Here is a 26,464-nt window from a genome sequence, read left to right on the forward strand (position 1 = left end):
CAAACACTGAGGGCTTATTCCCTTTCCCCCCATCTCCACTCATAACAGTCTAGTCCCCTTGCCATTGCAGCCATTTGCCAGACGCAGTCAGGCAGGAGCACAACTCCTAGTGACAGGAGTGAGCAAGTTCCACTGGAGAGTGTGCCCCGAGGCTGTCACTGGGATTGCGAAGTCCTGGGTTTCCCCAAGAGCAGTGTAGCAGCATACCCTCTCTCCATCTGAATGCCCAGTGTGGTTGGAAGAACTATCTAGGGGCTGGCGCCTGAGATGTGCCTGATCTGCTGGCAGGTCTCATCCCTCGGCTATCAACCAACCTTGGGAGCTCCGTCAGAGAGATGAGCAGGTCTCAGGTGCCTTTAAGCCCCTATGGAGTAGGACTCTGCTGGAAAGGTCATCCTCTTGACTGACAAGCAATTTCAGAAGGAATTCCCATGTGGAAGTGAGAGAAGGCAGGAAACTTGCACAGTCAGCCAGATGCAGGGATGTTGCCTTGGGTTGAATGTCCCCCCAGAACTTAATCCCCACTGTAATTGCTCAGGGTGAGAAATCCTATTACGGTAATTGAAAGGTGGGGCCTTGAAGAAGTGATTAGATTGTAGGACCATGCAGTAGTGAATGGATTAATAATGGTGGTCAGCGGCGTGGTTCTGAGGGCTTTAAGAGAAGAGCACATGAGAAGTTAGGCTCTCTCTGCTCTGCCGTTTTCTGCCATGTGAGACCCCTGGGTCACTGTTGCCACCACCAGATGTGTTCCCTGGACTACGGACTTCCTTGGACTTGCCTACAGTTTCCCAGCCTCTGAAACTGTAAGCAATAACTTTCATTTTCTTTATAAATTACTCAGTTCCAAGTATTTTGTTATAAGGAACAGAAACGGACTAATACAGATGTGATCCTCCCACCCAAAGGCATGGAACTAAAATGGCCACAAAATACTTTCCAGGATTCAAGTTCTTTACAGAAGGAAGTAAAACCAAGGACAGGATCCAGCAAGAGCCAGCAAGTGAGGGTTGCAAGGAGGTGGCTCATTTGATCAGCTCCACTCAACAATTCAATCTCCCACCCTGGCCTGGGGATGCAATATGAATAAGTCAACAGGGGCCTGCTCTAATTCAGCACACAGGCTAATGGAGAGACCTGTCAGTAAACAATTAACAGATAAGGGATGATTTCAGATAATGAGAATGAAATTAACACGGCATCATTTGCTAAGAGTGGTAGGACTGGAGGGAGAGAATGAAGAGCTGGAGGTCAGGGGAGACGGTAATAATGAGAGGAGAAGCCAATTTGCCCTCACTTAGGGGCGTGATTGACAGGCTCAAGGACCACAGAGGCCTATGTGCGGGGTGGGGTGAGCAAATGTCAAGGCTGAAAGATGGGAACAGGGAGAGGGGCAGCGCCTACTGGGACAGGGCCTTTAAGAGGCCCTCAGAGGAGACCCCACTTAAACCAACCCATGACACTGCCGTAAGGCCTGCTGAGGTCATGAACTTCTAACCCAAAGCCAGAGAAATGGGAGCAGCTTTTCCCATGAAGAGGGGAAGCAAGTGTCCATCACAGGCATGGCTGAGAATCCCGTGGGCCCCGTTGCACAAGCATCTTGCCACAACAGACACGTGCACAGGCCCCTGGGGGCAGATGGTGAATGCTCAGCTGCAGGAAAACCATCAGCCAACTGAACCAGCCCAGGGTGAGCCAGGCAGGCACATGGGGCCCTCCCATTATTCCCCAGTGCACACACAGGCAGGCACACACAGAATCACACCCCTTCATAAGACTCCTTAACACGGGCCCCACTCCCATTTCCATGTGCCCTCTGCACAGTGCAGCACCTTCCAGCCAATGCAGACTTCCAGGGAGAGGGAAGGTGAACTTGGGTCCCTGAGCAAGATAGGGGCACCATGCGGGGGGTTCATCCACCACAAGCAGTGGGCCCAAGTTTCACTAGAGTTCCTAGAGGCCACATTGCTTCAGTGACCACTGAGAGTCCCCAGGATACTGCCTCTCGGCACCCTTCCTCTGGCCCCGCCTCGGGCTGCCACAGCTGCGTCTGCCTTAGCTGAGCTTACTCACCTGCTCAAGTCAGTCAAACTGCGCTGAGCACCAGCCAGCTGCCAGGCCCTGCTCTAGTTTCTGGGGACACTGTGGTGAGTAAAGGCTCCCAGGCCCCTCCTCACGGGGACCCTTTTTGGGGTGGCTGCTCTGCTGGGCACAGGGGGCTGCTAGGCACAGGGCGGTGCAGACCCAGGGCCCATGTTGTCCCCTGACTGCTCTTGCCACATCGATCCTGGAGAGGGAACATTGTTCTCCCCTAAATCTCTGAGACTGCATTCCTGCCTTCAACAAGGCTTTTCTGAGGGTTTGAGGATGAGGGACGGGAAGTAAAACTGCCAGCATGGCTACTCCCAGGCTCACGCCCCGGGCCCTCCACCTGCCCTGGGCCCTCCACCTGCCCTCCCAGGCTCTCAGTGTGGCAGGCACCAGCTCACTCCCCCGTCCATGTCCCACAGCAGAATATCCATTCCTTTCAGGGTTTCACCTACCACCTACTGGCAGAATGGTCTTTGTAATCAAGCTTCAACAACATTGCATGACAACCCCAGCCACCAGCCCAGGGTGCCCAGGACAGCCCTGCTCTTTCTCACAGTCCCTTCTCCAGCATGAGGGGGCACTTTTGTCCCCCCAGGTCTTTCCTGGTGCTCTCAGGTACTCAGCCTGCTCTGTAGTAAACAACCCTTCCAAGAAGAGCCTGAGGTTTCCCAAAAAGCAGCCCAGTGTGCAGCCTAGAGCATTCTCCATTCACAGAGAGCCGGGCATGACTCTCTCCCTCTTCTGGCCTGGCCATGTCCCCAAGTACGCATGGAGGATTTCTCCCTGGCAGTTGGTTCATACACCTACCACAGCACTCACCATATCTGTCTTCAATTGTGGGCATTCGCCAAAACTCCTTGAGGACAGATATCGTGACCAGCATAGTTTCATTCCCCTTCCCCTAGGCATGCGTGCACACACACACACCTTTCAAACTGGGTGCCTGGTTTGTTGAATGAATGAATAATGGATGTCATTCTACAAGCTACTTTCCTTGGCATGTCATCACCTTTGACCTCATTTTTCTGGAACACCTATATTCTCAGAGGAATTTGGAAAGCCCTCAGAAAACATTTCAAAATCGTTGTATGGAAAAATGGGAGTGTCCAGAAATTTACCTTCTACAGGTATTTCTCATAAGAGCACCACCCCTTCCTAGTTAGTGTCAACTCCAGTTACCTCCCTGTCCCAGAAAACTTCATAAAAGGCTCAGAATTCACCGGCAAGACTCCACTCTGATTCAAACCAGGGTAGCAAGGTGTCAGCTGTGCCTTCAAGGCAAGAACAGCACTTCCCTTCCTGTTCTCCAAGGGGACAACACCCCCAATCAGGCCTAGAACCACTACCCAACCTGGCGGTCTCTGGGGCCTGTCTGCTGCCTCCACATCAACCAGGCTGTTTACTGAGCAGTTTGTTCTGAGCTGGACATCGAGCCTCTGGTGAGTCTCTGCTTTTAATCCAAAAATATTCTTTCCTAAGGAAATACTTGCCTGTTGGAGGAAGTGAGCTCCTGGTGGCAGCCAGGAGTGAGGGTGTGATCGGTCCTGGCTGTCGTTCATTTGGCCAGCCAGGGTTCATGGAGCACTGCCATGTGCAAGTCATGGAGATGAGTGATGTAACTGCAGCGCTGAAACAGGCACATCAACAGGAAGGGAGACAAGCAAACGAAGCACAGTGCGAGAGGCTTGCTGAGGTGTTAGAGACTCACACAGCACAGAGAAAGGGCACCTGCCCCCTAGCTTGGGAAGGGTCTCGTCGTGGAGGTGGTGAAGCATGAGCTGAGTCTTGAAGGACCGGAGTTGACCAATCTACAAAGAGGAGATGGAGTTCCCAGGCAGAAAGAACAAGTTGTGCAAAAGCACAGAGGCTAGAAAGAATATCACGTTCAAAGAACCGCAAACAGTTTGGGAAGGCTGACACATGGGTGGGACAGGAGAGCAGGGGATTCCGTGGTGGGCCTTGCTTACCATGCTCAGGAGCTTGGACTCATCCATTGAGAAGATGGGGAACCAATGATGGGCTCTGAGCAGGGGCTTGATGTCACCAGATTTTGCTCTTTGGAGAGATCTTTGTGTCTGAAGTGTGGGGAGTGGATGACTGGAGCTTCCATGGCAGCCAGGGGAACCAATCGGCAGATGATTTAAATGGCCTAGGTGAAATCGGAGAAGGGCTTGAACTAGAGAACAGTAGTGGGATGGAGAGACATCTACAGGCCCCAGGCACACAGGAAATGCTCAAAAAGACCGTCCAACAGACCGATGGAAGGTGATGAACAATGGGCGCGTCCTTTCTGGTTAAAATGTCTTGTCCAGTTAGAGAAGGAAGGGGAACAGAGGGAGGGGAGGGCTTTCGCTTTTTATTTTAAATACTTTTATATTATTATCTGAAACTTTGAAAATAAGCATGTATACTAACAAAAAGTCTAAGAAGGTTACTTTTAAAATTGTGACTAGTTCTAACATGTAACTTTCTGCTTGCATACATCATTGATTAACTTTGATAGATCCTTTCATGAACTATCATACCAAACATCACTCCTTATGAAAACCTATTTTGAAAAATAGGCCATGTGTGATAGCCTTATAGATTCCTTATGAGACACTGGTAGATTTTTTAACCTTCTAATGTCAGGGAGAGAAAGGAATCCCAAGTCGAGGTTGGCAAATTCTGGAACATCTATCCATAGTATTAAAGTTTTGCCTCTTCACAAAAGTTCAACACCTTTACACCATCAGACTTTCTCATTCCACATTGCTCAGTCATTAGAAGAGATCAGCCACCTAGAGTGGCTCCTAACTTGACCTACACACCCAACAAATCCTGAGTGACCGTGCTGAGAACTTCCTCTTCCAGAAGTTAGAAAACTGAATTCCAGCCAGCAGTGAGGAAGTGATTGAAGAAGTGAAAGGAACAAAGTCCTGGAAGGAAATGGCCAGATCGTCTTTGATTACGTAATAACCAAGGAGTAGAATAGAGACACACAGACGTTGTAGAAGAGACATATTTTTTAGCATCCTAAAAAAGCACACAATTCTTATATTCCCAAGGATAGAAACCCTAAAAAAAATTTCGGCAGTGCTATCATAAAGTCTTAAGGAAGAGTGAAAGGACAACAGAAATCCAGCAACAGAGCTGCCAGTTGCAGATGAGAAAGTATACAGGAATAAGGAAGAAACTCAGAAAAGAGAAGATAGAGAACTAACTGTTTGGGAAGTCCCAGTGCTACCCTGAGGAGGAGAAATAAGCAAATTCACACCGCATGTCACAGCCAGGAGGAGAAAGGAGGGAAGACAAGAGAACGGTTTACCCTAATCCTGAAAGTGCAATGTGGAAACACTTAGGGCTAGAGTTGCTAAGGTGTGTAAATCTGCCAAGCCTATGTAGTGTGGAATATGCTGGATCACTGAGACAGCAGTCCACAGACAGGCCCTGTGTGGAGAGGAGGAGATGGGGGCAATAAATGTTTGTAACAATTAAAAATGAGAAAGAAAGATCTGGTTTGGGTTCAACTAACATATGTTTGAGTTTCGGTTCCAGTATTTACTATTCGTGTGGTCTTCTCTTGGCCTCAATTTCCTCAGAGATGAAATGGGCTAATACTATCTGCTTTTTTTGTTTGTTTGTTTGTTTTGTGGTTGCTAGAAAATTTTATTTGATTTTTTTAAGGATTTTTAAAAATTTTTATTGAATCAAAATTGATTATACATATTTTGGGGGTTCAACATTGAGATATGTTGATCAAATCAATATTACTAGCATACACATTGTTACAAATCATAATTATTGTTTATGCCCCTTGTCCAATCTCTCCCCATCCCCCCTCATCCTCTCCTCTCCCCTCTCTAATTACCCTAGATTTCTTCTCTCCTGAAAGAATAAGAGATTTACTCTGTTGATTTGTTGCCTAGATGATCTGTCCAATGCTGAGAGGTGTGATCAGGTCCCCCAATATTATCATAGAGCAGATGCTTCTTCTGTCACTCTGCAATGGGCTTTGTGAGGAGAGACATCCTCTTCTTTTCTTTGTCTCTGCTGGTGACTCTCCTTGTGTCAGTGCACTCCAGTGCTTGGCAGACCATCTGCATGATGGTTGTGGTGTCTAGCCACTTTTGTGGCAGCCATGGTTATTGTGGTGGCTGTGGTGGGCCACCCACATGGAGGTGATGTTTTTGTCATGACTCCTTGGTGTGCCTGGTTGTGGGGAATGTCTGGTCCGCAGATCCATGCCTTGGGTCCCTGGGCGGGCCCTGAGGCACTGGCACAGTGTGCCCAGTTGTGGGAGGGCGGTCCAGTCCCCTTCTCCATGTGTTGGGTCCCCAGGTAGGCCCCGTAGCACTGGTGTGGTGTGCCTGGTTGTTGGAGGGGGAGTCAAGTCCCCTTCTGCATGCCTCGGGTCCCTGGGTGGGCCCCGAGGTACTGATGCAGTGTGCCTGGTTGTGGGAGGGGGGTCCAGTCCCTGGCTCCAAGCCTCATGTCCCCTGGTGGGCCCCAAGGCACTGGTAGTGTGCCTGGGCCGGGACTAATTTTTTGTCCTTTGGTTACTTCTAACATGGGGGAACTTCCTGTGGGAACCAGTACTTGAGCTGTGTTGTTGAGCTAAATTGCTGCTTTGCTGCTGTTTCCCTAGGGAAGGCTTTATGTGCAGCTCAGGGTCTAATGGTTGACCTTATAGGTACTTCCAGATCTCCAGCAACTCGGTGCACCTGGGTTGTGTAGAAACTCTGATCTGGGCCTGAGTTTTTTCATCAAACTGCACTGCATGTAATTCTGCACTCCAGACCAATCTCCTCTGAGTGGTCCTGTGCTGATTGGGGGATGGATCAGCTGTCCTTGGTGTGTCCCAGCATTCTCCCGATGGGCCTGTCTCCCCCACCACCCATGCTCCAAACACTTCCCATGGGACAGACCCTATGCCAGTCCCTTGCATTGACTCACCAGCCTCTGAACAGCCTCCCTTTTTCAGCTGTTCTGGCTACTCACTCCTGCATGGGTCCATGGGAACCCTATTAGTGGTCTTGCTGTCCTGGGGGCCACCAAGGTCCTCTTCTCCCCTGCTGCCTCCAAGTAACTCCATCTGAAGGTCATAGCTGCAGCTTCTGCTGGCTCCTGCTCCATGTGCCTTTCAGCTCCAGCCTTAAAGCAGTCACAGCTTGAAATGCTCAGAGCAGTTTTTTCTTTCTCTCATTGTGGTTTCTCCCACCTTCATGAACCCCATAGGTCTCTCTTCCTCTTCCCCTGAGCTCCACTGGCCCCTGCTTGGCTGATGTTACATTTTTATAGTTGTAAATTGGTTGATTTGTGGGAGATAGTGACGCTGGGGACCATCTATTCCGCCATCTTGACCAGAACTAATACTGCTTTAAAGGTTATTGTGAAGACTAAAAAAGGTAATAAGGAAAAAGTGCTGGCACTTAGTAGGTGCTCAATAAAGGGCAAGTTTTTCTTAAGTTTTGTTTCTAAAGTAGTATCCAAGAAGAATGGTATAAAACAATGGTATAAGACAGGGGCCTACAACCTATGACCTGCAGGACAAATCCAGCCAAGCCCATTTGTTTACCTACAATCTATGACGGCTTTTCTAAAATAATGGCAGAGTTGAGTAGTTGCACCTAAAACATTAACTATCTGGCCCTTTACAGAAAATGTTTCCAGAACCCTACCAGAGCCCTGGTTCACTCTCTTATACCCATCATGTGTGAAGAAAGCCCTGCTATTCACCTTACCCATCAAGGGCCTTTTTCTGCTGGATCCAAACTAAGAAAAAGACTCTACTGCCTCTCCAAGGTAGAATAACAACTCAGCCAGCAGGAGAAAATGGTGGGGACAGTCATCGCTCAGTACTGTTTTGAGCAAGAGGGTGAACAAGGAAAGATCAGCCCACTGCAGAGAGCAGACATCACCACGTGTACATGCAATAGTATAAGAACTAACCCACAATTATTCTGCTTGTCTTCTTGTTCAAAACTATTGAAGGCCATTAGGGTGAGGCACAGCTTGATGACAGAGGCTTGAAAGCCCAAGATCAGACATAAGATGGTACCAAGGCACTTGCTGCTTTAAGTAAATGCCAGTGTCCTGCCTTAGAGGAATGACCTGCCAGGGTAGAGGGAGGGGAACTTGCCGCTGAGAAGGGCTCGAGTGACTCGAGAGCTAAAGAATTCCCCAAAAGCTGGAGCTCCCCACGACTTCCTGGCATTGCCACCTCCTCACTTCTGCTTGTTCCATTTCCTTGGGTCTTGCCATGTACATCATCATCCCTCCTTCACTCCCTCCCTGAGTGAAACTATTTCTATAGTGAAATGTTTTCTACTCATTGGGGACCGGAAGGATGTTCTGTGGCCCAAGCGGTCTCTTCGGGGAGCCAGAATTTGGTACAGACATTGTGCAATCTGCCTGCTTGACACAACAAGAGGTTTCACTTCCTGAGATGGACAGGATGGTGGCAGGTTTGGGGTCCAGGATACAGGTCCAGGATGAGACATGGCAGAACTATAGAGACTGTTACATCAAGGGGCATTACCCCACTGTTCTAAAATTTCCCTTGAGCAGAAAGAACCCAGGGCTCCTGCAACCTGAGTACCAGCACCACTTCAGTCACACTGTGACACTGGACGAGTCCTTTCAACTCTCCTGGCCTTGAGTTCTTCATCTTCGGTTCACATTCAAATAGCTGTCTGTGTCTTTGTCTATATGAACCCACTAGATCCCACTAGAACAATCGTTAGGGCTCCTTTCAGCTGGCATATTCTGAGGTCCCGGAATGCCGCAATTAGAAGAAGGAGGTAGCTCAAGGCTGCTGACCTACCCCCAAGTCCCAGAAACAGAATGAATGAACTCAGAGCTGATGCTTGGGTCTCCTGCATACCTCCCTTCCTGTCACTGTCTCTCATCTTCCTTTGCTCAACACATGGACAGATCATATCAACAGACCGAGAGCATCTCTGTGTTCTCTGTCAGGAGAGCCCACAGAGCCATCAGATCACCGGGCCCTGCTGGCTGCAGCATGAAGACTCTGGGGAAGATGACAGTTTCTCCAGTGAGGCTTGGGGACCAGTGGTTAATTTGCAAAGTGGATCCCATGGAGGCAAAATAGAGGAGTCCACCAGGGCACCCAGACAGGCCTTTTGGGACATCTGTAGGACTAGACACCAAATTTTATGAGGGCTCAGAGTTGGGAACTGTTTATTGCTTACCAAACTCCCAAGAAACTAGTGCGTTGAGCAGCTTTTAGATTTCCTGTGAAACACGGAACTTACCCAAGATGGAATTCTTGTGTCTGCCTTCCTAATATCAAGGCACTGGGAGCCAAATTAAGAATCAGAAGGTGGCTTGGTCAGCAAGCCCAGGAAGGCTATTTCGCTCATGCCTCAAATACTCTCACCTGTCAGCACGAGGGGCTCATTCCCCCTTGGACAATGCAGACCAAGCACAGTACCTAGCACAGAGTAGGTACAGGGCTATTTGAATGTTAACACTGGCAAATTCCTGCTCACCTCCTCAATTGACAGCAAACCCTTACTGTCAATTTACATGCCAGACACTGTGCTGGACTTGGCTCTAAAAGAGTTCACAACCTCCTGGGGGAACCAGAAAGGTGAGCAAGGTTTCAATTCAGTGCTCTAACAAGTGCTCTACCAAAACATGCCAGAGGGGCTAGGGAAGTTGGTCCTAGACTCCATGTACCATTTATGACCTGGTCACTCATTCATTCTACAAATGGAGGACTATCCTGGGGCAGTACCTGGGAACAGGCACCCCACTGGTCTTTGGGTTAAACAGAGTCTGGTAACTCTTGGTGTTACCAAGAGATATAGTCTGAGCTGGATAGTCTTATAGAAACAGTATTCCACTTCTCAGAGTTCACTGAAAAAAATTCTTTTAGGATCAGAGCATCTCCTCTGCCTTTTAAAAAAGGATTATGATCATGAATGCTTGATTTATCAAACTTTTTCAAAATATGACTTAATTCAGCCTTATTTTGCTGGTTATCCCACATTGATATGTTTTCAACATGAGATTGGCTAGGATGCCAGCACCTGGTCTTCCAGGATTGCATGAGCTTGTCTCCAGGGCTCTCCCATTCCTGCTGGGAACCTGACCCCTGCACATTGTGTTTCCCTTGCCCCATCCAAGGCAGGTCCAGTGTCTCCCCAAAAGCTCCTGAAATTGATGGAGAGCTCCCGAGGTAGAGACAGCACTCTAGATCCAGACAGTGAGGACTATTATCACTTCATTATACCCATTTATCCATCTCCAACTGGGAAGTGTCCTAAACTTAAGTGCAAGGAGGCAAGTGAGGGGATATGTTGGTGTGTGCATATCTGTGTGTCCTCTACTTCATCCCAGAGATCCTAAATTAAAACATTCTTCTAGGAAAATCCAGTATTTTAATATTGACATTATCTGCACCATGGCTGTCAGAAAAAAAAAGTATATTTACATGATGACACATTTGCAAAATGTGTCATAGTTTGCTACTCCTTGCCTTCCACAGACTAGAGAGTTATTTCAGCTTACCAGCCTCCCACCCCAGAAGTTCCCACCAATTCTCTTCCCCCTCTCCCCTCCACACCCTCTTAACTTGGTTGCAAAATCAACTAACCAAAGGGGGAATTTCTCAGCTCTCCACTTCTGCTTTTGAAGCCCATAAAACAGTGAAAGAGAAGCTGGCAGAGAGCAAATCTCCTCGAGGCACAAGGCACAGCAGGCCGCTTTGGGATTCTCTCCAGCCAGTCTTCACTGCTCAAGTATGAGTTTATGACTTTAACTAACTCTTCCTTACAAGCAGGCCCTAAGAGAGTCTCTCTCTCTCTCTCCTACCTCCCCTCCCTGTCTCTCTCCCTCCCTCCTTTCATCCCTCTCTTCCCCTCTGCCTGAGCTTTTTGTAAAAATGCCAGGTGTACTATAATTCTATGACTTGTAAAATATTCTGGGAATGAATACTGCTTACCTAGCAGCTGACATCTGGGAGATCAATGTCAAAGCCTCTGCTCAAGGTCTCCTAGCAAATGCACTGCTGGTTTGGGTTTGGTTTAGCAAATGTTTTCCTCTAGACCCACAGGACAGCTCTTTCGTGCATTCTCTCATTCATTCAGGGTGTGTTTCTTTGCGTGCCTGCCATGTACTAGTTGCTGAGGGAAACTCACAAATGAAGACACGGGGACTGGCGCTGCAAGTGGTCACTTATTTCTCCTCTTCTCACAGGTCTCTGAAGAAACCATGGCAGTGGTACCCGAACTCGTCAATGAAATGATTTACTACAGGTCAGTGAAGAGACTGAGACCAGCAGGGCTCCCCTCTCAAGAGTAGTGTTATCTGTGCTTGGAGACCAGATTTGTCCCCCAAATCATTTCTCTCAGTGGCAAGCAGGGTTCTAAGTTAAACTGTTTATAAACTGGTTTAAAGCCTGCACTGCAAGTCCAGACTTGGGACCCAGAGGCTATCCTGATGCTTCTGCCAGGGCTTCTGCAGATGGCAAATGGGAAGCAAAGACAGCAAGTGGATGGTACCAGGAAGCCTTTTGCAAAGTTTGGCTTGGGTGAGAGTGGGAGCTCAGATTTTAGCTGACTCTGCTGGGCTGGAGATTAGGTCTCATGATCCAACAGAGAAAACCCGGGGTACATACCTGCCTGGTCCAGAATCTACCTCTTAGACTATTCTGTGCATATCACCATGGAACTTGCCAGAAGTCTTCAGGCAGCTTTGAATGACATGCTGTTTGCAGTTTCCTATTAACAATGAAGAACTGCTTGCAGGGAAGGAAAAAATAAACCTCCTCAGGAGACATAATTGAGCATTGTCTCTGTTTTTATTATAGTGGCAACGAGGATGACTTGTTCTTTGAGGCCAGTGACCCCAAACAGATGAAGGTGAGTCTGTGGGCTTAGCTCCCATCCCATGGAGGGGCTCTGACACAGGAAGAGCCAAGAAAAGGGCTGGACCACCTTGTTCCCCTGATATTTTATGATAGAATGACTTTTGCCTCTTCCAGTAAAACAGACAGAGGCTGCACTATGTGCTTTCTCAGCCACCACACAGCTGCCACACCACCCTAGTCACTCCGAAGGCTTGGTGATGATGGCCATGCTTGGGGGAGGGGGAAATCATGGTGATAATGTTTGCTGTTTTGCTCCAGGAAGACAGCCAAGTCTTCAACACAAATTTGATTCTCCTTTTAGGAGATAGGCTCAGCCTACACTAATCTCTTGAGTCAAACTCTGAAATCCAGAGATGATCTTGAGAATTAACATACGTCTACTCCCTTTCGAGTAGATAAGACATAGATGATATAAACAGAAAATTGAATGGGAGTTGAAAGAAAACCATTCACTTGCCATTCAACCTTGGACAAGTCATTGCACCCCTTAGGACCTCATCTGAAAGATAAAGGGAATGAATTATATAATCTCCGAAACCTTCATTTCTGATGTATTTTCAGTGGTAGCTAAGTTTATCCCAGCAAATGGGCATTTTTTAAGCTCTTATCCCTCCAAAAAGTGATGCTGATGTTCTGGTTGTCCCTTCTTTTTTATATGACTCCTGATAACTTTCCTAGGTAGCACATACATCAGCCCAGCTAGGTCAGGTGTGCAGATTAGAAGGCAGCCACTTTTCTCTTTTTTTTTTTTTTTTTTTTTTCCGGTTTATGACAGCCTCCCCTTGTCGCAGAATCCAGTCCTCAGTTCTGTTAAAAGCACATTTCTTTAAGTTTTCAGATCAGCATAAGGGGTTGACTGCAGCCCTGGGTGGGGGGCCTTGGAGTCTCTGCCTGGCCTTGCCCTGCTGCCTCTTCCAGCAGCCTGGCTCTCATTGGAAGCCTCCACTCTGGGCAAGCACATCTGGTGGGTCCACCTTTCCTTTGTGCTGTTAGAGGTCTCTTCAACTGTCCTTCAAGCTTTTGAACCATTATGTCCTAGGGAAACCTCAGTTAAGCCTCAAAGTGGTAACATACGAGTATTTCACAAGTCGTAACCACTCTTACAGTATTGGCAGAATGCCCATGAGACAGTGTTCCACAAAAAAAAGACCTGTGTAGAAAAATTGAAAACTTGTTGAGTGATTATAGGTGAGTAGAAAATGTTATGGTCATCACTGTGGCGAAGAATTAAATGCATAGTGTTAGAGCATTAGAGATACAAAGACATAAAGTGTAAGAAGGTGTCAGCATATAGTGTAGGTACAGCATGCATAAAAAAAGATAAACACAGAAAAAACGGGGTTTACTCTGAAAGAATAGCATATAGGGTGTCAGAAAGCCCACATTCTGCTTTGCGGTCTGCCTCTAACTTGCATGTGCCCTTGGGTAAGCCACTTAACCTCTCAGCTACTGAAAGAAGGGGATTATCATTAGAAGCTTGGTCATCTCTGAGGCCCCTTTCTCCTCTTTAATGCTGCAGGGCAAGTTCGCTGGCCTGACCACCTTAACACGCTCACTCGGTTTCTCCACAGAACTGCTTCCAAGACCTGGACCTGTGCTGTCCAGAGGGGGCCATCGAGCTGCAAATCTCCCACCAGCACTACAACCACAATTTCAGGCAGGTTGTGTCGATCATCGTGGCCATGGAGAAGCTGAGGAAGAAGATGCTAGTTCCCTGTGCAAAGGCCTCACAGAATGGTGACCTGAGCAGCCTCTTGTCCCTCATCTTTGAAGAAGGTACTTAATGAGAGCTGAGAACAAACAGTAGATCTCCCATCGTGTCCTCCTCAGAGTCCATCACTCAACAGTCAACCAAAGTTCCCAGAAGCTGATGCCATTTAAAGGTAGAAGGCCCAGCAAGGAGAAGAAAACAAAGAAACTTAGAGACCAAATCGGGCATCTCTTTGGTTGAAACTATTCTTGAAAGAGGACCTTGATAACTACTCACACTGGCAACCCACTCACTCATTTTCAGAGGCCTTCACTTACATTATCGCTGACAAGTCTCACCACCTCCCCATTGGGCTAGTGTTATTACCATCACCATTTTACACAAGTAGCTCAGTTGCTAGTCCACAGTGAGCAATCACAGAGCTGAAGCTTGAACCCATGTCTTACCTACCCACCCAAACTTTCTCCCCTGCAAGGCTATAATGAAACTTTGACCGTACATGCTCAGATATCCTCCAAGAAACCAATTTCTGCTGCCTTGCATCGCTAAGCCCGTCCTTCTGATTTTCTGTCTAAATAACATGTGTTCCACATTTCAGAATTTGTCATATGGGATGATGCTCATGAATGCGACGCGGTACGGTCGCTGAACTGCACGCTCCACGATACAGAACAGAAATGCCTGGTGCTGTCCGGCCCGTATGAACTGAAAGCTCTCCACCTCAATAACCAGAATCTGAACAAACAAGGTAACCAGGGGCATCTTGGTTTCCTTTCCTGGCCTCCTGACAGCTTACTAATTCTCCATGTTTTGAACAAAGTAGAACGTTAGGGCAAACACAAAAACAAAACATAAACTTGTGTTTTGGTTTTGGCAATGGTACCCGTTTGATTGCCTCAGCATGTTTATTTGTTAGCAAAAGGTGTGGCTGTGAGAAATCAGACTGCTCCAGCACTCCACGGTCCATTGTCCAGCCAAGTCACTTAGGCATAGTGCAATGTCAATGCTTCCATACTGGGTGGTCATTTGATAGAAATGCCCTAACTGCCTGTGGGTTCTTTTTTCCTGTGGTTGAGACTGAAACTAGAATAGTAAAGTGACAACCCGTCCACCCCATTCCCAACCCTGTCCCCTTATCCCTAACATCCTTCCTGCCCAATACCAGATGTTTCCTTGTGGGGAAATTTTACTGCCCAGTAGGAACGTATATCTCTCTGCTGTAACTGGCAAATGTCTTAGGGGTGGCGAGCCCATGATTAGCTGTGGGGACCTGCTGGCATCATGCCACCGCTGGTGAAGCCTGAGTGCAGGGATGTGGGCAAGGGAACGGCTGACAGGGGCAGCCTAGGGGGAAAGCGTCTTGCTCCTGGCCAGGCGAGGATATACCTGTTTGTTTAGAACTGGGTGGTGAGAGTGGTCCCAGGGCTACCAACTTCCTGTGACTAAGGAAGATCAAAATGAGTGTCTCTTTGGAGCCACTTTTCCCAGCTAAGCCTCTCCTCTCCCAAGTTCTTCCTGTATGCTGCTTTCTGTTCCTGAAGCAGCTCTCATACCTGATTTCTTCTGGAAGCCCAGCTTTACCTCTTTCCTTGTCTTCCACATTGACCAAATTGGCCACAATTGTGGATGGGCACACTGCTGGCCAGTGGCAAGATGGCTTCCTTCCCTCCTTCAGCATTTAAAAATTAGGTCCCCTTTATTCTTCATTGTCATTGCTGTGAGGCTCTGAGAAGCCCTCGGACCTTCTTTGGGGAAACCTTGAATCATCCAACTGACCCTGCTCTTGTCTGTGAGAAGCCAAGTTATCTTGTTTATTAGGCCAAAGGAACTTGGCTGTGGGTTCCCACAGAGGGTGTTAAATTGTGTGAGTCCTGCACATGGGGTTCCAGGGTTGGGACCTGCACTGCTGTGTACCTGACCACAAGCCTCTCTCCTTTCTTCAGTGGTGTTCTCCATGAGCTTTGTGCAAGGAGAAGAAAGTAATGACAAAATACCTGTGGCCTTGGGCCTCAAGGATAAGAATATGTATCTGTCCTGCGTGATGAAAGACAATAAGCCCACCCTGCAGCTAGAGGTGAGTGAGGGAGGCTTCCCAGCCTCTTCTGAAACACCCCAACGATCTTGTGCCTCTCAGATACCACCTTCTCTCTGCCCCCCGCCCCTGAGAAAATCTGGGAGCTTGTCGACTTGACAGTTCTGCATAAATATAAATAAATTTAACATACTTTTTAAATGCATGCAACCTTCACTCCTACCACAGAAAATTAAATCATTTTGCTGATGTATTATGTCCTGCCATTGATACTACCCTGACAGATTATATACAATGTTGGGGTTAAAAGTATTAGACATGGTTAGGGTTGCTGTCATTTGACAGATGACACTTCAGGGAATTAATACATTAAAGGGACCTGTCATCATCTGCCCTCCACTCCCACCACCACCACCACCACCACCACCTTCAGCTTTGCAGCAGAAACTTCATTTCCAAGTTGATGTCATTCTAGCCAGGGCCATGGGGAAAAATATGGCAAAACTCTTTAGAGACTAGGTACTTCTAGAGGCTCTAGCTTAATTTTGACTTTTTAGAAAATTCTCATCTACATTATGTTCCCCAGCATTTGGTACTAAGAAAAGTCGAAGGGCTCTTGCCGTCACCACACAGAAAGTTGTGGCTCCAAGGGTAGCTTAGGCTTCTGGCTCCTGGTCCTGTAACCTGCTCATCAGTTCCTCTCCAGCCAACCCAGAGAACATTTCAACCACAGTGTCTTTGTCCCTTCCCTCACAAAAATTCTTATTTCTATTTTGCTGCAGAGTGTAGACCCCAAAATCTACCCAAAGAAGAAGATGGAAAAGCGATTTGTTTTCAACAAGATAGAAATCAAGAACAAGGTAGAATTTGAGTCTGCCAACTTCCCAAACTGGTACATCAGCACCTCTCAAGCAGAAAACATGCCTGTCTTCCTGGGAGATGGCCAAAACGGCCAGGACATAACTGACTTCACCATGGAAGTCATGTCTTCCTAAAGAGATCTGTACCTAAGGGACCCCGTGTGCTGCATGTAGATTCAACTTCTCAATCTGGTGGAAGGGGAATCGAAGGGTTCTGAGCATGGCCTCAGGCTGGTCTTTACTGTTGCCTACACTGATGCCCTGCTGTATTCCCTAGGACAGTACTAGGGAGACCTCCCGCCCACCAGCCAAGAGGAACAGCTCTCTCTCCCGGAGCCAACCCTCAGACCCTCTGCTGACCCAGGCCTCTCTCATTTCACCTACTCACTCAACCATGGCACATTCAGTTCAAAGAAATCCTCTGTCCTTTGCTCCCAGCTCCTGAAGAGCGACCACTTTATTTATTTATTTATTGACTGATTGGTTTGGTCTATTTAATTCAAGGGGCCAAGAAGCAGCAGCGTCTATGAAAGAGCCCCATTCTTAATATCTATGGAATCAATTCAGTTTGGACTGGTATGCTGTCTTTAAATCAAGTCCTTTTGACACAGCTGAAAATACCTAAGCTCAGATTATTTAAATGGGAATATTTATACATGAGGAGGTATGATCACACTGTTCTGATGATTCTGAAATAAATTTCACTGAAAAAAAAAAAATTCTGCCCTAGTCATTAAAACTTGTTTTAGATTTGACACAGAAATGTGAAGCTAAGCGGGGCTGCAAGAGCTCTCTCTTTGAGGGGCTAGAAGCCCACTCCTTATCACGGGGTGCTGCAAAGTAGAAACATCCCTGGCCACCAAAGACAAGCCTCCCCCCTCATCCCTTTCATTTCTGTTTTTCAACAAAAGGATATTTAGTGCACAAGGTTCATCTAAAAAGCAGGATCAGCTGAAGCACTGTAAGAAGTAAGGATTAGTGGTAACAGCTGCTGATGAATTTTCTATCTGTTTACTCAACAAACATCTGCTAAACAAATGCTATGTACTAAGGACCGGGAGTACAGAGACAAGAAAGGTAAAGAGTTCCTAGTTAGATAGGACAGGCAGATATGTACAAGCAAAAATAAGACAACATGACAAGTAGAGGTAAGAGACGGTATGAAAGGAGTAGCCAGGAAGGAGTGATGAGATCTGCTGGGAACGACAGAGGGTCAAAGGGGTGACATACGAGTCAGGTCCTAAAGGGATGAGCAGAGTTCCCAGACAAAAAAGAAAGGAAAGGACACTCCAGGTAGAGGGACCAGCATGAGCAGAGACATGGGGATATAAGTATGACTGATGCAAAAAGTAACCTTTCAGAATTGCAGAAGTCACCAGAAGCAAAGTCAAAACACAAAACAAACCAGGGAAAAAAATATTTGTAACTCATGCGAGATAAAGAGATAATTTGCTTAACACATAAAGAGCTCCCTGAAAATATTAGAAAAAGAAAACAAAAGCAAACCCCCAATGAAACAATAGGTAAGGGATATGAACAGGCTGTTTGCAGAAAGGGAAATACTATTAGATCGTGGACAGAGTAAAAGATGCTGAGGATTACTCATAATAAGAAAGTCAAATTAAAAGTACTTTGAGATACCGATGTTCTCCTTTCAGAGTGACAAAATCAAAAGTTTAACAAAACATCCTTTTGGCAAAACTGTGGAGAAACCCCATGGTTAAACATTACTTTCAGGAGTATAAATTGGTATGACCCCTACAGAGGAAAATTTGATAATAACTATGGAAATCACAAATGCCCTTCCCCTTTGGCCAAGCAATTTCACTTCTGGTGATTTATCCTACAGATGGACATAACCCATGTAAAATCACAAATGATCAAAATTATTCGTTGCACATCATTAGTAACAGCAAAACTTGGAAATAACCCAAGTGTCTATCCACAGGAGATTAGCTAAATGAATTATGTGGCATGGAATACCATGCAGCTATAAAAAAAGAATAAGAAAGCACTCTCTGCACCAATATGGAATTCCCTCCAAGCAAGATATACTAGCTGAAAAAAGCAAGCTGCAGACAGTGTTTGTGGTGTGCTCACTTTTACGGCCAAATTAATTTTTTTTGGTCTCTTGCATAACTGTGCTAACTTTTATGTAACAAAGGGTTGCGGGGGAGGCAATGCATTCTAATGTGCTTGTATTTGGTTTGAAAAATTCTGGATGATGCATAAGAAATGAATAAAATAGTAATGTGGGGGTTGGGCAATAAGATAGATGGGGACAGGGGTGAGAGCAAGACATTCATTCATATACTTTGTATGTAGTTTGATTTTTGAATCATGTGAATACATCACCTACTCAGAAATAAAATAACAATAATTTTTAAAGCCTTTGTTCAAAAACGAAACAAAAGAAGTATATGATTTATTGCAGGAAAATCAACTATTGAAACATGCCAGTCCTCCTCAGCTCACTCCTAGTACTCTCCCTGCCTCCTTGTTCCCAGCTCTCCAAGCTCTTCTCCTAGCTCTGTCTGCTTCCTAACTGCAGTGAAAGGAATACAATGGCTGTTAGGAGCAGGCATGTAGGTGGCACCCATTCTGCAGTAGAGGACAGAGCTGGTGGGAGACAGGCAACTGGTCTGGGAAGAGAGCAGAGGTGCCCCTGTGAGCCCCAGCTATTACACGACCCCCTTTCCTTGGTTGAATGATACAATTCCACCCACACCTCTGAGGTCCAAAGGGGAAGACAAGCCAGGAAGATGACAAATTGCAAAGGCATTTCACCTTGTGAGGAAGCCAGATTCCAAATCTATGTGTGGGGAAATTGGAGAGAAAATTAACAGTGTCTAGTTTTTTTAGTATGCCCTATGGCTCAACAATTACACTATTTGGTGACTTTAAAGAAGCAAGTTCAAGGGTTTTTACTGATACATTGTTTATAAAAATTTAACAAAATCAACTAGATACAACCTAAATACCCATTAGTAGGGAAAAGGTTAAATAAACCATGGTAAGTTATAAAGAAAGGAGATAGTAATGAAATGGAAAGACATCCAGGTAAATCACTGAGAGAGAAAGGCACATCGCAGAACAAGTACAGAGTGATAGCATTTACGTAAAAAAAAAAAAAAAAAAAAGCAAGCAAACAAACAAACAAAAAAAAAAACCACTGTACATCCACAATGCACAACCATGTGCTTCTAAAGGTATGTACAGGCAGAGGGCTTTGCAAGGTACTGACCGGACTGAAAATAGTGGTTACTTGGGGTGGAGAAGGGGCAGGGAAACGGGTCATCAAGAGAAACTTTAGCTTTATTTATAATGTTTGAATTTTTCACATGAAGAATATATTTGTTAATTACATATATATCTCTTTAATTTCTGCATTACAACATTAGAAAGCTTGGGTTCTGATTCCTAGATCTGAGTCAAAAACTAAAATTGACCCTCCAAGGGCTATTCTCTTCCTGATTTGAAGCGAAGTTCTCTCCCTGATAACAGCTCTCCATTTCTCTCACTAGGTGTCCTCGGCCTGGAAGACAGAAATGATCTGCTACTAAATGCAAAGGCTCAGATGATTTGAGTGGGAAAAGCCAAGAATCCTCCCTGAACCCAACCCAGTACACAAAATGCAATCAGAAGAAGGCAATCTTTCCAATGGGCTGGAAAGTCAACTTGTCTACACTTCCAGCAGGTAACACACTACACAGCTCCTAGCAGCTTTCAAGGAGATCCTGTGTACCTACAGAGTGGAAGGCAAGTGCTCACGAACTTGCCTTGATGTCTAAGATTCTGTGACTGGCAGTCCATAGGGGCAGGCTGTGGTTTATCCTCTAGGCTTGCACTGGAGTAAGCAAGTTTCTGGTTGGAGGAAGACAAAAGAGCCCATGGTGTGTAGGAGCATATCTGGTGTGAAAGACAGATGAGGGCAGGGGGCTGCTACAACACCCTAGTCAGAGGTGGAGGGGTAAGTCAGCATGTCTTCAGCACAGACCTCCTCCCATCCCATTCCTTATCCACCTATACAGCCTTGTGAGCTACCCACACACATCTGGTTCAACTGGAAGCTGAGGAGAGGGTGACCTAGAGGACTGGAGTAATGCCCACCAAGGGGTGTGGGACACAGTCGGAGCTCCTCCCAGTTCTGGGTACATCTCACCCACATCCTGGGTCCTAAATTGGCAGTGTGGGAGCAAGCTGTGGGATAAGATTTTCTCACTGGAAAGTCCAAAAGCACTGCTTTTCCTATTTGTATAAGCATGATTATTTGCTTACATAAATAATCATGAAAATGCAAATCCCTCTCAGAGCAGATCATAGAACCATGAAGTGTAGCAGTAGACCAGGATCACTGGGAAGGTAGGATTTGGAGAGATGAGGAATGAAAGGGAGGAAGCAAGCAAGATTCCAGGGGCCCTGGGCTGCTGTCCTAAATCAGGAGTCTCACCATCTCTGAGAATGTCTCGCCTTCTGGCAAATGGGGCAGGTGGGGATACAGAGGTCTAGGGAAGGCCTGTACCTGGGCAGATGGGGTCCTCTGGTGACTGAGGTGTGAGTTGTGACTGATGTGCAGCTACTCCTTGCCAGGTCCTGAGCTTGTTTCTCTCCAGGGCCTCACCTCCACCACCTGCACCCAAAGCCCATCAGCCCTTGGGTGCAAAAGAGGTATGAAATCCTTCATCCTCCTGCTGAGTGGGACCCAGGGATCAAGAAGTGTGGGCTGAGGGAGTCACAGCCACCTCCTGATGCCGCAAGTCACCTGAAGAAGCACCTGGCCAGAAGGGGGCCATGTGGTTTGGGTGTGAAGGTTGGATTTAGATGAGACCTTGGAGCCAGTGGATAGCCAGACATATATAGGAGCATCTTCACGCCCTATGGCTTGGCTTTAAGATAAAATGTACGTGATCCTTTACATTACCACCTGGAAGAGAAGTCAAGCATCAGAGCAGACAGCACAGTCCTCACTAACCTGAGGAGTAGGTGAGGCTGAGCCTCAGTACCCTCCCAGCCTGGAGCATGGCACCCTTGTCCCAAGGGGTAATGTCCTCCTGATGCCCCGTCCACTGCAAGCTTCACTGCCACAGCTGCAAGCCCAATCCCCTCCACAAAAGGCCCTTCCTTAACTTACATACTGCCTAAAAGAATTTCAAAAAACTGTGGGCCCCCCAACCCACCCCACATGCGTACTTTAGGTTAATATCTAAAATTTTTCATCACCATTTTAAAGTTAGTTGCAAATATTATCATTTCTAGACTATGTAAGTATTGACATTTTAAAATAAAATTGCTATTTTAGTGCTCGCTTCGGCAGCACATATAATAAAATTGCTATTTTACCTTTGTAAATGTATCCAATAAAATCCCAGGACCTCAGTGATTGTTTCCTATTGTTATCCATCTAAGTTATACAAACAAATCCGCTTTGATAGCCAGAAAATGGACAGCGTTCCTTTTTGTCCTTAAACTGATATTTCTACTCATTTCCTCCTTGAAATTTTATACTAATGTAATATATAGTATGCTTAAAAGCATTTTATAGTCATCTTAAGATACTTCTTTGCAACAACAAAAATAGGTATTAAATATCAACATGTAATTTATGATATTTTTATGTAAGCATAGGATGCTAAATTTTTTTAATTCTTCTAGATTGAACTATCATTACAATGATGGTTAGTTACACAATTGATCAAAATAACAAACATATTACACATGTTAAGGCTTTTAAAAATTATTTCATATATTTATATATTACTCCTAATTAGAATGAGAGTTCAATATTGATCTTATTTTTATTTTAGTTTTTTAAATGTAAATGCTGAGAAAACTTGTACATATAAATAATAAGTAGATGGGAATGAAAGGAATTTTATTATAGAAACATCATTCAATTCTTTGAAATCTTTCCGAATTATTTGCCAAAAGTCACACAGTCAACTGTCATCAAAATTTTTAATGATTTATTAAATGACAATCAATTCAGATCTTCTTTTGGCATATTGGAAGTAAAGAAATGGAAACCACCAGAGCTACATGAAGTTGTTAGAGTCCTTGACTGGACACAGAACACTTAGACATTCCCTTTGTCTGGTGTCCCAGGGGTTCTGATCCCCAGGGCAATGTAACTTCCTAAGATTAGGGAATATAGTTGTTGATCTTTTGGAGCCTAGAAGAAGGGCAAATTTTTTTTTTATTTGCAATTTCTTTTTTAATATTTACAAGTTTCTTTTTTACAAAGTTCTATACACAAAAATAAATATACAGAAATAAAACCCATCAACTGTCTGCATCAGTAATCCTCACTGGTGGGCTCACCATTTATAAGGAAGACATCATTCGGTGCAACCTGTCACAGAGACTGTCCTATCAGCAAGAACTTTTAATTTAAAAGATCACTGCTAGGCCTCTTTTATCAAGAATGTTAATCATCTGGAGGCCTTTACCTATCGACTAGCAATTAACCATGAAATCAATGAATGCAATCACCTGTCTTTAGGTGGAGTGTGACCACTGACCTAATGCCTAGTGGCAATGTCTATACCCTATGCTGACTGAAGCACTTAAACACTCAGGTATCATTAAGAACAGAAATAAATCCCACCTGCCTTTGGCTAGTCACTATGAAAAGCATGAGTAAGGCCATTGAATCGAGGGTTAGTGACTCATCTTACTAATACTGAAAGCAACACTAGCAAGATTCTTAGCCTCATCCACCAGATGATGGACCTCTGCATCCAGGTCTCCAGGAGCAGGCTCTTCCTCCTTCACCAAACAATGGGAAATTGAGATCACTCTGGCCTTCCTTCCTCTACTCATGCACTGCCTGTCATGGGGGTGTGTTCACTGGATTGAGGGATGCCAGGTGTGACCACAGCTGAGGTTAGGCTATGACTGCAGTCAGGCCACCCAATTGAGCTCTGCTGCATGGGTGGAGGGGGAAGAGTTCTGGAAGGGAAGATCTGGGCCCATCCTACCCCTGACCTCACTTCCTCCTCTGTAATAATGGGGGAGTGGGGGCAAGGTCTAGTCATCAGCTCTAGCATAGTGGTTCAGCTCCTCATCAGCAATAGGAAAATAACCGAGCAGGAGAGCAGGACAGGGAGCCACTGAGGGGTGCCGTGAGAGGCACTGTTGCAAATGAGGTGGCCAGGGACAGTCCCTCTGAGAAGGTGGCCTGAGCAGACACCTGAATGTAGAGAAGATGCCAATCATGCGGAGAGCTGGGGGAACAGCATGCCGAGAAGAGGAGGCAAGTGTGCAGACCTGAGGTTGGAAGCGGGCTTGGCAAGAGCGAGGCAGAGGGACAAGGGAGAGGGGCTGAGAGGAGGACACCAAGGCAGGAAGGCCAGGCCTCAGCATGAGGAGTGTGCACTTGGCGTGTTGTGCAAAGCCATCAGAGGTTCTCAGACACAGAAGGGATGATATCACACATGGTTTTAAAATACCACTCTCGCTGTTGTGTGAGGAATGGACTTGGGAGGTGGATATCAGGGGTGGAAGCCGAGAGACCAGTTAGGAAGCTGTGGCAATGAACTACGCAGGAGAGAACAGCATCCTGGACTAGGGTCATAGGAGAGAAAGGGGGTGAGGAATATATTCTGGGCATAAAGGCGACAGAACTGGCTGATGGTGTAAATGATGCGGGAAAGAGACAAATCAAGGGGGACTCATAGGCTTGAGGGCTGAGTAACTGGGAATAGGGAGTATTCGAGAAATATGGGGAAGCCTGGGAAGGAGGAGGTATTGCTGGGGTGGAGGTCAAAAGCTCTGTGTTGTGGCTAAGTTATACTTGAGATACCTGTTAGACATCCATGTGAAGATGTCAAAGAGTCCACTGAATATAAAATCTGGATCTCCCTTGAGATTCGGATTTAGGAGTAACTGGCATGTAGAAGGCATATAACGCCCTGGGTCTCAGGAGACCACCTAAGGAGAGAATGAGCTAGGAAAGAGAGAATGGCCAGAAACTGAGCCCTGGGCACACCAGCATTAGAGAGGCCAGAAGAAAGGAACGGAGCCATCAGGGAGACTGAAGAGAAGTCGCCAGAGAGGTGAGAGAAGCATCAGGAGAGGGGAGAGAACAAGAGCATGTGGGTCGAGGAGAATGTGGTCAGGTTCAGGGAGCCGAGAGGTTGGGTAGGCACGAGCTGGACCCTGGATCCGTGAGAAGGTTGTTGGTGGCCCTGAAACAAAAGTGCAGAAGAGCTTGAGGACAAAACCTGATCAGAAGGGGTTAAGGAGAAAATGAAAGGAGAGGATATGGACCCAATGAGCACAGAAAGGCTCCCTTGAGTAGTTATGCTGCAAGATGAAGTGGGTGCAGGGAGGGGGTGGGGGACAGGGAAATGCAGGGGTAGCTGGAGGAGCCATGCAACCAGAAGAGGGTTTTTATGTTTAAGACAAGGGTAGTTATGTAGCACATTAGTGGGTTCATACGAGTCATGCAGTAGGAGGAGTGATCAACAAAGCAGGAGGGCAAAGGAGCCAAGTGGTCGAGCAGTGCATAAGGAAGGTAATGAAGGCAGGGTGTATGTGGTACAGAGGCAAGTGGGCCTGCGATTCCAGGTGAGAAACATGAGGCAGCTCCTTCCTGAGGGCTCCTGCCTTCTGAATGAGATCTCACATGGAGTATGCTCAGAGAGGTCCTCACAGTCCTCCCTGTACAGATTTCACGTTCCCCTCCTGGCTTCCTGAGCAGTGCCGCTCTGCTGCCTGGCTCTTTCCCAAACAGGCTGAGCTGCCCTGGCCACTGGCACATCCCCATGGACTCATCCTCTGCCAAACTCCAAATGATGCTTCACTTTACCCTCAACCCCTTTAAGATCCTCCTGGCTTCTCCTAGAAGAGTCTGAATGGCATCTCTGCATACCCATTATCACAAGGCAGCTGTGAGCAGTGGCCACGCTCAGCTGATAAGAGGAATGGGGTGGGGCCATCACAGGCAAGAAATACATAAGAATGCTGATCATTTAGAGCACCCATTAATCAACAGAATGTGTATAGAATTGTAGTCATCAACAAACGTTGTTTTAAAATTTGGGCACTAAAGAAATTAGTTGAGTCTGATAAATAAATGAAAGATATTAACTACCATCCAGCTAAGAGGCACAAAATTTTATCTACTTCACTCTATACCTCATAACTATGTACAATTATTATGTATCAATTAAAAATAAATTCTTATCCATCTAAATCAGGTGAAAAAAAAGTTGAATGCACACAAGATAAAAATTGGGTAAGGATGACATTTGAAAGATATCCATAGGGCTTAGTTATAAAACCAACTCACAGCTGAAAAACCTGGTCTTAGGGCCTGCCACTGACTTAGGAACCTGATCCCAACTCTAAGAATTGCCTCAGTGTATTACCCTGTGGTTTATGTAGACTGATGACTTTGTCTCAGATTCTCTAGCTGATAGCCCTTACCAAGTTCCTGAATCTTTAACCCAAGAACTTCAGGGTCAGAATCTTTGATCCAGGAACTATCTGTGATAGTTGATCTGCAATCTGAGCCCTTAGTTAAGTGGCTTTACAACACCAGGAATTAAAAAAAAAAAAAAAAAAAAAAAAAAGAGCTGATAACGTAAATGAAACCCATAGCAGTAAACACTTTTGTGTTAAGTTTAGATATAAATTTTAGGATCCTCTAGGTGTTACAGGAGACAGGTCCAGCTGCCTGACCCCTTTCAAAAGCAAGCCACTCAAAAGTCAAATGTTGGTGAAAATAGAGGTCAGCTTTTATTCAAGAATACCATGACCTGAGGAGAGATGTTAGGCTAACCCATCTCTCCCGTAAACCTGAAGGACAATGGACAGTCTAAAGCCATCTCAAGCATTCAGATTTACTGAGGGATTTTTAAAGAGAGGGTTCAGGAAATGGAATGTGGGGA

The 26,464-nt window shown here is 46.0% G+C and overlaps 1 protein-coding gene across 2 annotated transcripts; it reads left to right on the forward strand.

The window, feature by feature from the left end:
• Positions 1–2,074: 2,074 nt before the first annotated feature.
• Positions 2,075–17,250, forward strand: IL1B (interleukin 1 beta). 2 transcript variants are annotated; one of them, XM_063078624.1, is made up of 8 exons: positions 2,099–2,147; positions 3,403–3,530; positions 11,296–11,354; positions 11,909–11,960; positions 13,540–13,744; positions 14,278–14,427; positions 15,623–15,753; positions 16,494–17,250. In XM_063078624.1, exons 3-8 carry the CDS (start codon positions 11,311–11,313, stop codon positions 16,704–16,706), a joined length of 795 nt encoding a protein of 264 aa, XP_062934694.1. In that variant the 5' UTR covers positions 2,099–2,147; positions 3,403–3,530; positions 11,296–11,310; the 3' UTR covers positions 16,707–17,250. The 2 variants fall into 2 exon arrangements, with proteins under 2 accessions (XP_062934693.1, XP_062934694.1); XM_063078623.1 differs by lacking the exon at positions 3,403–3,530 and having other exon boundaries at positions 2,075–2,147.
• Positions 17,251–26,464: the final 9,214 nt, after the last annotated feature.

This window comes from Cynocephalus volans, chromosome 14 (assembly GCF_027409185.1).
Source record: "Cynocephalus volans isolate mCynVol1 chromosome 14, mCynVol1.pri, whole genome shotgun sequence".
In the NCBI taxonomy this organism is placed as follows: domain Eukaryota; kingdom Metazoa; phylum Chordata; class Mammalia; order Dermoptera; family Cynocephalidae; genus Cynocephalus; species Cynocephalus volans.